General features: G+C 49.6%; 2 protein-coding genes and 1 long non-coding RNA gene across 4 annotated transcripts; all 3 read right to left on the bottom strand.

Annotated features, from left to right (window-relative positions):
* Positions 1-251: 251 nt before the first annotated feature.
* Positions 252-1,135, bottom strand: LOC117850065 (uncharacterized). Its single transcript, XM_034731845.2, has one exon. It carries the CDS (start codon positions 1,040-1,042, stop codon positions 455-457), a length of 588 nt encoding a protein of 195 aa, XP_034587736.1. The 5' UTR covers positions 1,043-1,135; the 3' UTR covers positions 252-454.
* Positions 1,136-8,079: 6,944 nt separating this feature from the next.
* Positions 8,080-9,255, bottom strand: LOC117850819 (probable carboxylesterase 18). The gene has a single exon (XM_034732696.2). The coding sequence runs from the start codon at positions 9,217-9,219 to the stop codon at positions 8,182-8,184; it is 1,038 nt and encodes a 345-aa protein (XP_034588587.1). The 5' UTR covers positions 9,220-9,255; the 3' UTR covers positions 8,080-8,181.
* A 576-nt stretch (positions 9,256-9,831) lies between these two features.
* LOC117850820 (uncharacterized) lies at positions 9,832-13,302 on the bottom strand. Of its 2 annotated transcripts, none has more exons than XR_004639368.2 (5): positions 12,998-13,302; positions 11,670-12,906; positions 11,320-11,481; positions 11,019-11,220; positions 9,832-10,045 (listed from the first exon to the last, which is right to left on the bottom strand). It is a non-coding gene; the product is annotated as an uncharacterized lncRNA (long non-coding RNA). The 2 variants fall into 2 exon arrangements; XR_004639367.2 differs by having other exon boundaries at positions 11,670-12,587; positions 12,998-13,298.
* Between the last annotated feature and the right edge of the window lie 2,370 nt (positions 13,303-15,672).

Below are 15,672 nucleotides of genomic sequence, written 5' to 3'. Positions count from 1 at the left end.
TCCAGGGACGGCGAGGTGACGGTGAGCGGCGGCGGCTAGAAGCTGGAGGAAGTGAATCGTTATCGTTACATCAGGCGACCAAACAAAGTCTGAGAACGCTTACTCTGTAACAGGTAGTGGGGGGTAATGAATATCGTTACCGTTACCATGCCATTAGCCGAACCAAACGCCACCTCAGTTCTATCACAAAGCATGAACTGAAAAATACCTTAATCCCGTATGTTAAACTGAACTAATGTTGCTCTAAAGGAGATAAAAAAACATGGAAAGGATTAAAGGACCGATGAGAAATTATCCTCCAATCGCTTTCATGCTTTGTATTGTGATCTTATTGCTGAATTGCCTTCGATGCCATTACATGAAGATGAAGAGAAGCAACTGAATTCGAGGCCAATCGCACTAACCCTAAGCAACACCGGTTAAAAAGACGCATCTTGGAGCTCCAGCAGAGGCTCTACTGCAGCAGCGTCGTCGTCGGCTGCGAGACAGGGGCCAACGGCAGCTTGTCGGCGCGGCGCCGCACGTTGTCCCTGAGCCGGCGGAGCGCCCTGGCGAACTCCCGCAGCTCCTCCGCCCCGAGCGCCTCCACATCCGCCTCCCACCAGAACCGTCCCGCGGCGGCCCGGAGCACCTTCTTCCCGATGTAGCTCATCCGCGCCGCCTCCTCGGCCACGCGCGCCGTGGCCGCCTCCTTCCGCCGTGCCGTCGCCTCCACCACCTCGCGGTCGCCGCCGCCGATGGCATCGCCGGTGAAGCCGATGCCGAGGCTGTCCTCGTCCTTGTCGCCGGCGGGGAGCGGGGCGCAAAGGCGGAGGACGTGGTCTACGGAGGGGCTACCGAACGCAAACGGCTTGCCGGCCTGGGAGAAGACGATAGCGGCCACGCGCGCGCCGCAGAGGAGGGAGAGCTCCGAGGCCTTCTTGAGGAGCCCCGACTTGCGCTTGGAGAAGGTCACCATGCGGCGGGCGGGGTCCTCAATGTAGGCGATCTCGATGCGCCTCCGCCCCTGGCTCGTCCTCCCGGTCCCGCGCGGCGCCACCATCGCCGCCGCGCTTTGCTTTCTTGGTTAGTACGATGTAGGATTGCCGTTGGGCGAGGGAGGCGTGTATTTGTAGATGGAAAGATCCCAACAATGGAGGCTCGGGGTGGGGAGGAAGGAGCGTGGTAACTTCTTGAGGCGGTGCGGTGGAACCCGAACGCCGGGCGAACAGGCAACGATTTCAATCTGACGCGCCACTGCTGGGACCTTTCGTCCACTGTACCAAATGACCCCGTACTAATGATCACATTTTAGTACCAAGTTTAATGGATAGTACCTCAGAAGTCCCCCATGATCCTCTTTAGTACCGGTTAGAGGTTTCATCCGGTACTAATAGGTGACCTTTAGTACTAGGTGGAGCTCCCACCCAGTACTAAAGAGCTCCTATCCGCCACCTTATCCATCCCCCCGCTACCCGGCCGCTTCTTATCCATCCGCCTCCCCCTTCCCCTCTCTCTCTCAGCACCCCCTCCTCTCCTCCTCTGCATCCCCTCCCCTCCCCCTTCCGCTCGCCCCTCACCGGCAGTGAGGAGCAGCGGCGGGGCGAGGTGAGGCGGCGGTGGCGGTAGGATGGGAGCGATGGCGGGAGGGCGGGGGCCGCCAGGGGCTGGGGGTGGGGGCTGTAGGATGGAGGGAGCGGCGGCGGGGGCCGGGGTGCGAGGGCCGGCGGCGGGATTTCAATTTTTCTATTTTTTAATACCCTTTTAGTATTGGTTATTTCAACCGGTACTAAAGACCCCTAATATCGAACTAGTAATACTGGTTACGCAACCGGTATTAAAGGGCCCAATCGATACTGATAAGACTTTCCCCAGTAGTGCGCCGTCACGAAGCCCCGAAGGAAGGAGCTATGGTTGGAATTGGATGCCGGAAGGGAGTTAAGGCTTCATCTTCTTGCTTGCCAATGAAAAAGGAAACAAATCCACGGTACTATCACCTTTCCGAAAATAAGCAAGAACAAATCAGTGCAGAAGTAGCCGTTGTGCTCTCCTGCTGCATCATGACTTATGATGCCTTAGGGTGCGTTTGGTTCCAAGGATGAAGTGGGACGGGACGGGACGATCCCACTTCGTCCCGCGTTTGGTTGGAGGACAGGTGGGACGGGGACATCCCTAGAAGAGAATATTCTCTCTATATGCGGGATACCCCCGTCCCTCCAAAACGAGCGGACGGGGGCGTCCCACTTCGTCTTCGTCAACGCTGTTTCTTCGCGGGCGCGGTCGGAGCTCCCGCGGAGAGGGCGGGCGCGGCAAGATGCGGCCGCGGCCAGAGCTCCCGCGGATGGGGCCGCGGTCGGAGATCCGGTGGGCGAAGGCGGGTGCGGCCGGAGCTCCCGCGGCCAGAGCTCCCGCGGCCGGAGCTCCCACGGGCGGAGGCGGGCGCGGCTGGGGCTCCCGCAGGCGGAGGCGGGCGCGGCCGGGGCGGACGCGGGTGTGGCCGGGGCGGATGCCGGCGGAGGCGGACGCGGCCGAGGCAGACGCGGGCGAAGGCGGGCGCGGCCGGGGCGGATATGGCCGGAGGCGGGCGCGCCTGGGAGGATCAGGAGGTGGCGGGGTGGAGCAGGGGTGGCGTGGGCGTGCCAGGGGCGGCGGCGGGGTGGATCGGGGGGCGGCGGGGTGGATCAGGGGGCGAACGCAGGTGTGACCCAGGGGCAGCGGAGGCGAGCAGGGGCGACGCCGCGGGTGGAGCAGGGAGGCCAGCGTGGCGCAGGGAGGAGGAAGAAAACGTCGTTAGTATGACGAGTGGGGCCCACAAACGGTGTCTAACGGAAGGAGAAAACGATGCTCATCCCATCTGTTGCAATCTCTCCAACCAAATAAAAAATTAGAACGAACCCATCCTATTCAACCAAACATGAAATGGGATCATCCCATCCCAAAAAACTGGGATAGGACCATCCCGTCCTACATTATCTCCCATCCAAACGCACCCTTACAGAAGCAGAGCGCCTGAAGGGACTTAGGATCCATTGTATGATTCTAAATGGTTGATTTTTTTTTAATTTTAACCCTTTTTTAATATAATTTTAAAAATAACCCCTCCCAACAAATATTTCCATCCGATGACTTTTGGTCTTACCAATCCGCATAGCGCGACAAGATCACGTTGTCGCGTCACATGCATTGGCGCAACAAGGCATTTGGCTACTAAATATGAACTGGCTATTTTTCCAACACTTGCGAGCTACCCTAAGAGGAATAGAGGGATAATACTTTGAAATTATAGATTTCAAAATATGTAGCACTTAGCCTTGGGGTGTTAATAAAATGAAATCTTTACACCTTATACAATATGCATGCTGAGTTTCGTGACATTTGGAGCTTAAATACTATTTTATTAAGATGACCCAAAATAACAGTAGCCCTCACATGGATATAGGGATAATACATAGCCTACTTTGAAACTATAGATTTCGAAATATATAACTCTTAGCCTTATGTATGTTCCTAAAATGGATTATTTACACCTTACGCAATGCGCACACAAAGTTTTGTAACATTAGAAGTTCAAATACTATTTTATTTAGATGATTCAAAGTAGGTAAATTGAAATTGGTGTCCTTTGTCAAACTAGGCACGATGGCGCGACAAAATTACGTTGTCGCGCCACATGCATTGGCGTGACAGGGACATTCCACATCATCGGCTCCTGCCAGCGTGGTGGCCTTGTCGCGCCAATGCATATAGGGCGACAACGTGATCCTGTCACGCCACACGGATTGGCGCGACCAAAAGGATCACTGGATGGAAATATTTATCAGGAGGGATTATTTTTAAAATTATATTGAAAAAGGGTTAAAATTAAAAAAATTCTAAATAGTTTGATTTTTGGATGGCAACCATATTTGCCACAAAATTGAAGATATCATGATGGTAGCTTTTCTCCAATCAATTTCATTTCACAAGTTGTTGGACTAAAACAAGGGAGGAGGAAAGGAACTAAAACAAGGGAGGAGGAAAGGAAAAGGTGCACGTGAAAGTATACGATCTTTCTAATCTGATGCTCATATTCATTCCAGGCTTCCATTGCAAGCTAAAACGCTTGGAGTATAGAGGTTAACACCTTATACATAGAGCATGACAGCCATGGTCAAGCTTAAATATTTAAGAGAAACAACCCCTTAAACAAAACACGAAAACCTAGAACACCAATATGTTGATGCCAAAGGATTGGCTTATGATACTTGGTATTTATGAGAAGCCCTCACATGACAACTTAGGTTGTCGTGCACTTGAAGCACCTGCTGTTGGTCTCGCACCTGAACAGCTTGCTCCCAGTGCTGCAGAAATTTACAAATTCAAAATTGCATCAGCTTCGTTGAAGGTATCGATTTGTCCCCACATGAGCTGTGCCGTTACGTAAGGGTGGGGCAGGGGTTTGGGGGTTTTCTCGACCTGCGTGAGAAAATCTTCTTCTTAAAAAAATACCCGAGATCTGTGTTACCTCTGCAGATCGAGTTTTTTTTATAATGAAAAGGAAAAGATACCGTCAGTTAAGTGTGATATTTGTGAGAAATCTAACCACGTTACAGAGAGATGTTGGAAAAATAAGAATTGACATAAGTGCAAGAGGAAATGCCATAGAAAAAGATGTTGCAAAATGAATTATGAGAACAAAGCTAATTTCAGAAGAAAAGGATATTAACTCGGAAGAATATATTTACTTTTGTCAAACTGTTCAGAATGAAAAAGGTAATAATATTTGGGTGATTGGTAGCGGTTGCTTGCACAAACCATATGGCATGTGACCTAAAAATATTTTGAAGTTTGGATTCATCATATCAAGTTAAGATACACATGGAAATTGGTATTATAGCTTACTATCTATCTATACTACATCTATACTATAATCTATACTATAAGATCCAAAACAATTGAAAATATTTCCCACCTGCATATCACCTCCCGTACCTTATTGTTTTGACTGTGTTGCTGCTGAATCAGAGAACGAGATGCACTGGCAGAGCTACTCATTGGCCAAGGTGGGCCACGGCCCCCCTGCCCAACGACAGTTTGGGAAGAGCCAAGCATACCAGCCTTCTCGTTGTCCATTGACTCATAAACATGCAACAACAATTTCAGCCATTTAGCAGTTCATCTAGAAAGAAACAGAGGTCCTGCGTGATCTGATCATGCCCTTCCAGCAAGCAAAGCAAGACCTTGGCCCACTCAATCGCTCGGTGATAACGAGTCCTTTACTTCCGCACCTCCCAAGCGCTCCCCAACCACTGCAACTGCAAGCTGCCTGCTTGTTGCTCTTTGTCGATAAGTAAGGTTGTTCATTTGCTTCTTTATGTCTTTCTCTTGTTTCTAAACCACGAGAGCTTTGCTGGCACTAAGACTAAGCGGACTGTAGCAATCGGCCCTTTCTTACATTGATTCCTAGCTCCACCACTGATGAGATGCATCTATCACAACCGGCTCATATTGAGCTAGTTGCGATGTGTAGGGAGCAAGCCCCACATCTTTCTGCTCTCCATCCCATCTCTAGTTATTTCTTGCAATGAAGACCACACGATCGGAGCGATTGGAGATAAGGGCGGGTGTCGGTCAGTGTGGTTTTTTTTACCACAGTGGATGGCTAGCGTGTGCTGGCAGCGTGACGGCATGCTGCGATAGTTCGATGCGTGTGCTGGAGTAGGGCGAGCTAGGTGTAGTGGAGTTTTGTGACGTCGAGTGTAAGGCGGCTGAGCAGTTGGGGGGGGGGGTGCCCTGACGCTGGTTCATGGTGAAAAGGATGACGACAGGAAGGAATTACCTTGGTGGAGACATATAATTACTGCAGTGGCACGTCGTGGCAAGGGGAGGGGCGAGCTGGGGAAGGGGTATGTGGGGTCGTGAGGTAAGCTGATGTGGGCTGTAGCGTAGGAGAGGACGGGGAAGGAAAATGAGTAGGTTATATTGGGCTGAAAGAAAGAAAATGGAAGAGAGAAGGGTTGGCGGGTTGGGCTTGATGGGAGGATTGGGCTGTGTTTGTTTAGAGGTTAGGGTAGGTTTTATGTTTATTTTGCAAGAGTTTTGACTTTTAAGGGACTTAAGTTTGAATAGAGAGAGGTGCTTTGAGAAACCTAGGGTTCAATAGAGTGGGAGCAAACAATGCAACACACAAACTTATGTTTATGCAGGTTTGAAAGTAAGAAATATTTTTGGATCATTATAGTTAATAAAATAAACAAATAATTGAGTTTGTAGTAAAAATTAAAAGGCTAAATTTTTAGTGACTTTAAAATACTTTAAAAAGTGGGATGTTACAGTCTGGTGCTGGGTGTTTATGTTGATGATACGGTGATCACTGTGGCTGTAGCAGCTCTGGTATTCAGAAGTTCAAGAAGGAGATGACGACTGAGTTGTTCAAGATGAGCGTGATCTGGTTTTGCTGCACTATTATCTTGGTATTGAAGTAAAGCAGCAGACTGATGGCATATCTCTCAGTCAGAGCAACTATGCTGCGAAAACTTTAGAGAAGGCAGGGATGGCGATTGCAGTACATGCGAGATACCCATGGAACCTCGGCCACAAACTCAGTAAGGAGAGCACCTGTCCACCTGTTGTGGATGGAACAACTTACAGAAGTTTGGTTGGTACCCTCAGGTACTTAATCAATACACGGCCTGATCTCTCTTTTTCAATAGGGTATTGAGTAGGTTCATGGAAGAGCCACATGATGAAGATCATCTTGCAGCAGTGAAAGATATTCCAAGGTACATTGATGGGACATGTGGCTGGGGTCTGTTCTTTGCTAGGAAGAAGAATGAGCAGCCAAAATTGATGGGTTTCAAGTGATAGTGATCTGGCTGGAGAAGTTGATAGCCGAAAGTGGTGGCTTCTTCCTGGGTAATAGTCCGGTGAGCTGGTAGTCGGCAAAACATAAGTGGTGGCTTTGTCTAGCTGTGAAACTGAGTATATAGCTGCTGCAACTATTGCCTCTTATGCTGTTTTTGGATGGCACTGATGCTTACTGAGGTCTTGGATTCAAAGGTACCAGGCACGTGCTAAGGGTGGACAACAAGTCAGCCATCTCCTTGATTAAAAATCTTGTGCATCACGACCAATGCAAACACACTGATACACGCTTTCATGATTTCATCTAATCTGGGAGTATGCCAATAATGCAACAATGCCCAAATTTAACTGAAGCTCATGGGAACATATGAGCGGTTAGGAGACATTCCCACAAAATATTTGTGCGGAGTCAAGTTTCAGGAGCTTTGTAAGAAGATTGGTCTACTTCAGGTAGAGTAGAGTTTACAAGATTTAGGAATAATGTTGAATAATTATTCTTGTGCTCGAGTTAGTTGTTTGCTCAACCAATTGTCGATGTAGGGCGCATGGCCAGGGATAGCTAATCGTGGTTGGGCTCTGACGTACTCATGCTCCTAATGTTTGGGATGGAAGGCATCATGAAGGGAGAGTGGCGCACGCATCTTGGCCCAGGGAGGCCGGAGTTTCAGTTTGTAATCCGTTGCTTAATCAAAGAATGAGTCCAGAACACGCTACTAGTTGCAGCACAAAAAACAAGACCGCGACCCTCTGTTTCTTCACTGCGTTTGTTTTCTTGAGCTCGCCGGCAAGGCGGCGACATGGACAAACGTCGTTACTCCAGCGAACTCTGAAATGCAGGCGAGGTAGTTGAAGCTCCGAGAGTTGGGATGATGGCGAGCTCCGATGATGTTTCTCGGTGGTTGGGATGCAACTCCAGATGTGCAACGGAGGTCCATCTGGTATTCGATCTAGACTTCTAGTGGCTGGTGAGGCGCAGGAACCAGGAGCAACCCATAACCCCTCTAAGCTCGGCAACAAGTTAAAGGAACCCATGGCCAGAAAGCAGAAGCATCGTCGGATATGATTTTGCCATGGACTGAATAAGCTCCCAAATTCAGTAGAAACGTGTTTATCAATCGATCAGCCTATACTATGACACGATGATTTTATTAATTTTTAATTTAAGCAACGGATATCTTTATTCGACGAGGAAGCTGGTAGTATTATACATAGCGTGATGTCTTTATTCGACGAGTGCACAGTGCACGGAAGCTCTGGTAGCTAGTATTATATATAGTGCGTGACATTGCATAGATTTGACGCGGATTATATTCCACGTAATCTCCAATTCTCCATGCATGCTCGAAACGGCCAGATCATCTAAACAGGACGCTTGCATCTATGTTCGTTCACGAAGAGCTTCATGTCATCCATGAACTTGCCGGAATCGGCGAGCTCCGGGAACGCGTAGAAGCCATGGAAGGCGTCCGGGTACTCGACCACCCTCACCATCTTCCCCTTCCGGCGCAGCGTGTCCACGTACCTCGCGTGCCAGTCCTTGAGCAGGTCGAACCCGCCGACTGCCACCATCGCCGGAGGGAACGTCCCGGCCAGCTCAACACCCTCGCCGCAGACGCGCGCCGCCGGGTGGTCCCGGGTGGCGCCCTCGGGCAAGAACTCCCTCCAGTAGTGATCCGCCCGCGCCATCGACAATGTGCGGCAGGCTTTGTCGAACGCCAACTCGGCTACCGTCCGCTCCTCCCCGCCGAAGAACGGCTGTATCAGGATCGCGCCGGCCAGGCGGAGGCGCAGGGGAGGAGACGCCGCCGCCGACATGGACGCCCAACGCTGGGCCACGTGGTGAACCATGTTGCCGCCGGAGCTGTCGCCGGCGAGGAAGCAGCTGGAGAGGTCAACGGGGACCGGTACCAGGTCGGCTGGCAGGTCGGTGCCGTCGAGGTAGCGAAGCGCGGCGACTCCGTCGTCGTAGGCCGCCGGGAAACGATGCTGTGGGGCGAGGCGGTAGTTCACGGACACGACGACGGCCCCGACCTCGCGGCAGAGCCGGCGGCAGAACGAGTCGTAGGTGCGGGACGCCGCCGACAGGAGCGTGAAGCCGCCGCCGTGGAAGAACACGACGACGGGGTACGGGATGTCGGCGGCGGCGACGGCCGAGGGGGAGAAGGAGAACACGCGCGCCCAGATGCCAAGGGAGGCGTCGATGCCGACGTCGGCGGATCGGACGAACTCCGAGGGGTCCGGACGGGGCGTGGCGCGCTTCTTCCGGTCGCCGAGGGAGAAGAGGGAGCGCCGGATGCTGCCGTCCACGCGGTGAACGAGTGCAAAAGCGGTCGTCTGGATGCGCACCGTCCACGGCAGGGACGGCGGCTTCCGGCGGGCGCTGTCTGAGCCGGCCATTTCTTTCTTTATTTGCTTGAAAGTGTGGTGACACTCCAGTCCCTTGCGGTATATATACTGCGTTGCGGTAGTACCTTCTAATCCTTGTGTGCTTACACTCTACGTCGTCCCTGTGCTCGAACAATTTCTTTCCACGTCTCTGTGCTCAACCTGTGCGTGATGAATCATTGCGTGTTTGATGAGAAGATGATCCGTCAAGGTCCGGAGGCTGCGGGGTATCGGTCTGCTCGTGCCGTTGGATCCAAGATCTGTGGATAGAATTAAAGAGAGAGAGCAGAGAGAGTCCATCCGACTGACACTCAAGTCAGAAACAACGCGGCATCATCTGTCCTGGGCTCCTGGCGCAGCGCAGCCAACTCACTGGTTCGCGCGGCGCGCGGACGGATGCCGCCCGGCATGTGAATTGTGATGCAGATGGAGGACGTGGTAATCCAGCTGAATGTTCTCACGTACATTAGCATTTTTTTAGTACATGAACAAGCTGGTTCTGTATTGTTCCTCTTTTGCATGAAACATAAGTCTATCACTTTCTGCACTTACCAAAACATATATCACATTTTGGTTATTTGATTTGCATTACTGAATGATATACTAGAATATTTGAAAGTGCTATAACGAAAACCAGATACTTGTTAAAGCATGTCCTGAATACAAGTCATACTACCCAGTCATAACTCATAACATTCTATTCTACTACATAAACAACTTTAATTAGACAAGACACAAACATCATGGTAGCAAGCTACCCCGTTTTTATCAAACGGTTAAGGAGATAGTAGATCACTCAGTAGCCCAGCAGGTCCTCTTACAGGAAGATTTAAGGTACCTATGTAAAACAAAAGGGCACATATAATCAATTTGAAATAAGAGTGAGAGTAGTCCTCACGAAATGGCAAAATGTTAAGCGAGCTCAAAATATGGATAACTGCTATAGCCATTAATGAAAAAATAACTTCACTTGAACCCAACATGTAACTTGATATACATATTGTTAACTAAGACAATATTACTAAACAAAATGAGCCATGCTTTGCTTATTTTATTTTAATTGGCAGGATCTGAGGCAGTGCAAGGAGCAGTGGAGTTTACAGTCCGACATCTATTAACATGGTGTTCTAAGGGGGGATGTATGAATGTTTAGGATATGTTTTCTATGCGGTATCTGAGTTCAAAATCAGAACATGCAACTTACATAAGGGAAAACCTAGCTTCTTTGAATAACCAAATCTTCAAATGCATGATTCCGTGAACAAAATATGGATCAATGCTAAATCAATCAAAATGAGCTGGATATAGAATGGCAGCTGCCAATATAGATGTTAGCATTCACTTAGAGGGGAACAAAAATCAGTACAGTTCCACTAAAAATGGTAGCAGAGTAATAAGATACTGCTGCAGAAGATGCAAAAAGTAAAGAGGAAGTAACGTAGCCAACACAATAGTGAGTAATCTGTTTGTGTAAATTAGATAATCATTGCTCACTTTACAACTGCAGCAACTAACAGCACCAAACGCATAATGTTAACACCTAAACAACTCAATGCTTCTAAAAAAGTATCATGTGATGCGTCAGATTCTTCATACTTGTAGTTTAGTTGAAACTTGTGGATAGTGCTTTCTAGTATGGCTCGTTTATATTTCTATACAACACACAAACCAGCAAGTGCACACATGCAAATTTCTAACAATTACATCTCTCTAACTGCCTAGGCATTTTCTTCACATGGTTTAATAATTTCTACATATTTTGGCAAATTGCAGACATAGATGGAATATGTGTGTGTTCTTAGTTAACTCACATCAAGGTCCAGAAACCATATCAGTCTGTTGAATATTAACATGCTCGAGTGGTATGCCATAAGTACTCAATATTTCCAAAGTTTCCTGAACCCGCCCATCAACTTCTTCACATTTGAGGTCAACTATCTTAAGATGACTGCATATAAATGAGTGTTCTGATCGTTTGTAACTACTTTCAGTTCCCACTCGATCTTTTGGCACCTAAAGGGGAGAAAATTGTTTACAAAGATCAGTCAAGTGCCAACAATGGATGGTGCTAACACTATATAGCTACTCAAATATATAAAAGAAATACAATACCTTAGGAAGCTGGAGAACCAGCTTCTCCATAATTGGTGAGTGTTGGAGGAAGCAAGTTAACACATTACGGTCAGCAGCAACACCAGGACACCATGCACTAAGGAACAAAGTCTTTAACTTGCAAAATGTAGGGCACAACTTTAAATCCCTGTTGACAATAAACTGGGCAGAGTGCAAAAGATCAAGATCATATATGAGATTTAATAAATATTAGCAGTAAATGTTAAGTGAACCATGCAGAAGATCATCTTTTATTTGTTTGATTGCATGGAAGGAAGAACAAAACACATTGCAGCTTGCATTAAGCGAATGGTAATCATCACAAACTGAACCAGTACAAGCAAACGTACCACTGTTGAATCAACGGAGAGCTCCAACTCTGTAACTTGAGATAAACCTTTCAAAAGCAAGCACTCACCACGCCGATCATTAGCACCATGGTCAAAATCATAGCATCACAAACATGTATGATCACCACAATCCCCATAGGTACTCTTAGAACATTTGTTCTCACAGTCTTTAACTCTGACAATCACCAAAACTAACAATGGCATGTTTTCGAGCAGCGGAGTCCTATGGGTACACTCACTTAAGACCAGCGAAATAAGACCTGGCATATAAATCCTAGCACGAAAGGAACGTGTCACAAAGTAACAGCTTGTAATGCTGAGATGTTTCAAGAATGGGGATGGCACATTCCCATTAATATCACATTCTTTCATCTTGAGGTTGACCAGCGTAGGACAGCCTGAGAAATCGAGAGTGCTCCTTTTCAAAGTCACCTTTGAAGATCCAATATTTTGAGGTGCTGGGAGATGATAGGCACATTTGGTAGCTCCAGAGGCAGGTCCCAATTTTCAACATAGATGCCAAGGCTGGTGTGCAATGAGATTACACGAGCTTGGCACAGCAAAGCGATCTGGAACCCCGTATTCACATCCACATCATAGGTGGGCAAGAATGGCTTGAAACTGAAGTCACACTCATTGAGATTGAATGAGTCCAGGCGGGTACCAGGGTGTTGTAATAGGAGCAGATTGTCAACGTACTAAATAAACCATCTGGGATTGTCACAATCCTTGACACCAGTGACGCACAGGGCAGGGGCAGATTTCCAGAGGTCAAGCCAGCACCGGGCGAGCAGCGACGTAAACCACCTCATGCATGGGAAGGAAGGACATCACATGGTGGAGGAGTTCGTCAGGGAGGGCGCTGATGCGGTCGGCCCCACTTGCCATGGACACCTTCTTGGCCTCCCATAGCACTGCCTGGATGGAGATTAACAGTTGAGTTAAGCTGACTTAGAAAAGGTTAAACTCAAGGTTCACATAGCAGAAATACTGTTCATGTTTCATGTTTGACAGATCTCTATTAGTTTGGAGAAATTGTAACACAATAAAGCGAAACCACAATTTGAGTCATGTTCTTCATTGCTTCAAAGCATTTCGTGGCGTCACTATCTTTAACTTGTACAGAAAAGTCATACTTAACTACTCAAGAAATGTAAATCATTCAAGCATTGCTTCCCTGTGCTATTTCTTAGCCTATCCATATTCCATTCCCTCGATGCCTCCAAGCCGATTTATTCTGTACTTTATTTGCAAAAGTGTACGATAGACAATTCATCCAGTGAGAAAACTGCTGCTCGGAGATGATCGGATGGAATAGCGATATTTACCTGTGGCCTGCTGCCTGCAGGCTGCTGCGGAACTGGCGAGCCACGTGCTTGCAGTCGCCGCCGCCTTGCCCGATGCTGCGCCAACGCCTACCTTGCTCGGGACAACCAGAGGCCGGAAGACCGGAGCCCGCGGGCCGCCTCTCCCTTCCGGCGAGCCGCAGCTGCGCCTGAGGTCAAGAGGCAACGCCCACGACCCTCTCGGTCTCGGGCGCGCGGTTGCTTTCCTCGCGACGGCAGTGTGGAGGCGTGGTCGGCAGCGACGAACGGCGGCGCCGCTTGGGATGTTGGTTGGGAGATACGACCGTTAGGGTTGAGCGGGTTGGATTGGGCTAGATTCATGGGCCAGGTTACTGCGCTGAGAGAGCTACATACAATAACAATTTGGCCCACCAACAAAGCGACGGCGCGGTTTCCCCCAGCTGGATGGAATCAACCGTACATCAGAAATAGCTCTACTGGTTCACCTGAACAATAACGTAAGTCGTCAACTGAATTATCACTTGACCTGTTCAACTACCACTAGAGAAATCTTAACGGTTATGCAACCGGTACTAGCAAATCCGGTACTAGAGGGGTCCTTTAACACCAGTTGTAATAACTGGTACTATATGGTATTAAAAAATTAAAAAAAACAAATCCCCTGCTGGCCCCGCCCTCCCTCCGCCCGCCGGCAGCCCCCTCCACCTCCTCCTCCTCCCCCTCCTCCGCCCACCACCGGCCCCGCTGGCCCCAGCCTCCCTATGCCCGCTGCCGGCCCCCTCTACCTCCTCCGCCTCGTCTGCTCGCCGCCGGCCCCTTCCACCTCCTCCGCCTTCACCCTGCCTCCGCCTCCTCCACCGCCGCTAGCCCCATCCACCTCCACCTCCTCTGCCTCTGCCAGCCCCTCCCCCGCCTCCTCCGCCCCCTCCGCCCTTGTCGTCGGCCTCCGCGCCCGCTCCGGCCGCCCACCCGCCGTCGCTCCGCCGGCCGCTCCCTGCCGCCCTGATGGCCGCCGCCACCTCACCTCGCCCCACCACTGCTCCTCACCGCCGGTGAGGGCCGCACGGAGGGGGGAGGGGAGGGGAAGCAAAGGGCGGCGCTGCGTCGCGTTGCTGCGAGAGAGGAGATAAAGTGTGGGGAGGAGAGGGGAGGGGAGCAGATGGGAGAGAGAGAGATAGAGAATGGGCGGACGGGAGCAGTAGGATAAGAATTATTGCTGAGAGAGAGGGAGAAAGGGGGGAGGGGCCGACGGTTGGAGCTTTAGTACCGGGTGGTAGCACCATTCGGTATTAAAGGTAACCCTTTAGTACCGGGTGGAGCCCCCACCCGGTACTAAAGAGCCTTCGGGGATCTCAAATTTGGACCCGGAACTAATGCTAACATTAGTACTGGTCCAAATGTGACCGGTACTGAGGTCGTGGACGAGAGGTTATTTTTCTAGTAGTGTACATTTGGCACTAACTTTTGAATGAGAAATAGTTGGCTAATGCAAGACAGACCACAATTGAAATTTTCTTTTAGCATATATAGTAGTAGGCAACAGTGGAGTAACGGTGGAAAGAGTTCACTGTATGCAAAAGTTTTTGCTTGTCAAATATCAGAATGGAATGACATGTTGTAATGGCAGGTGAAAATGCGGAAAATGCAACACAGCATACATACTGCATTACTTCTCCACTATTCAGAGTTTCAGGGACTTGCACGATGTCTTCATCAGTTCATCCTGATATGCACTAATTAATGCTTTGCAATATGAAGCGGTGGAAGTGTGGATGATGTAGAGCATGATATATGACACAAACAATTAAATCACACAGTTCGTGGATGATATAGAGCATGGTATAGGAAATCGGTTCACCTGGCGTCAAAAGAATATATGTATTAAGCCTACTGCATGCCATTGAGAAGGAATAAAACGTTACAGGTTCGTGGATGTCAGAGTCCGTTTGCCAGTTCGCACGATCAGTTGTAGATGTAATCTTCAGCGATCTAAAAGAAAAGATGTAATCTTCAGCAGGGATTATGTTCACCTAGGCACCTTGATAAACAACAATGAAGACATCGCAAATTAGCTTTACATGATACTTCCCTCCATCCTAAAAATAATCTCAAATTTATCCAGAAATAATATAAGGGCACTTACAATGCCTGTCGGTGGGTCGTCTTTTGGTTCCACGGTGGCCAAAAAAAGATGACAAAAAAAGATGACGTGGACATCAGTTAATGAAGGGAGAAGAGAGCGCCGTCGCCTCGCGAAGGGACGACGGGAGCTCGTGCTCCAAAGCCTTATTGCCCGCTCCAGCAGCGTTGCACGCCCACACGACGGCGGAGCTCGATCCCGTACGGCGCCAGAGACTTGGCGCGGGGCATGGGAACATGGTGGCCAAATTCCTTCCCTCCGCACCAATTTCCCCCGTAAAACTACTTCCCCTTCGGCTCCCCAATCCGTTCCCAACCCTCGAAGAAATCGAAGATGAGTCGAGGTCAGGTAGATGCGGCGGCGACCCGTGATTTACTAGAGGCGGAGGCGGCGCAGGAGCGGAAGGCCGCCACGGTGTGGGAGTGGAAGGGGGCGGCGTCGGCAAAGCATCAGAAGGGGGTGGTGTCGGCACCAGTGCAGAAGGAGAATGGCGTGGCGGCGGCACTACGGAAGGGGAAAGGGGGTGGTGGCGACTGTCGTGGTGGAGCAGCAAGGC

The sequence above is a fragment of the Setaria viridis genome, chromosome 3 (genome assembly GCF_005286985.2).
Source record: "Setaria viridis chromosome 3, Setaria_viridis_v4.0, whole genome shotgun sequence".
Taxonomy (NCBI): domain Eukaryota; kingdom Viridiplantae; phylum Streptophyta; class Magnoliopsida; order Poales; family Poaceae; genus Setaria; species Setaria viridis.
Note: the sequence above shows the minus strand (reverse complement) of the source record. Positions and strands in the feature narration are given on the sequence as shown.

Excerpts from the sequence above, each read along its gene's own strand:
- LOC117850819 (XM_034732696.2), bottom strand. The coding sequence starts at position 9,219 with ATGGCCGGCTCAGACAGCGCCCGCCGGAAGCCGCCGTCCCTGCCGTGG.
- LOC117850065 (XM_034731845.2), bottom strand. The coding sequence starts at position 1,042 with ATGGTGGCGCCGCGCGGGACCGGGAGGACGAGCCAGGGGCGGAGGCGC.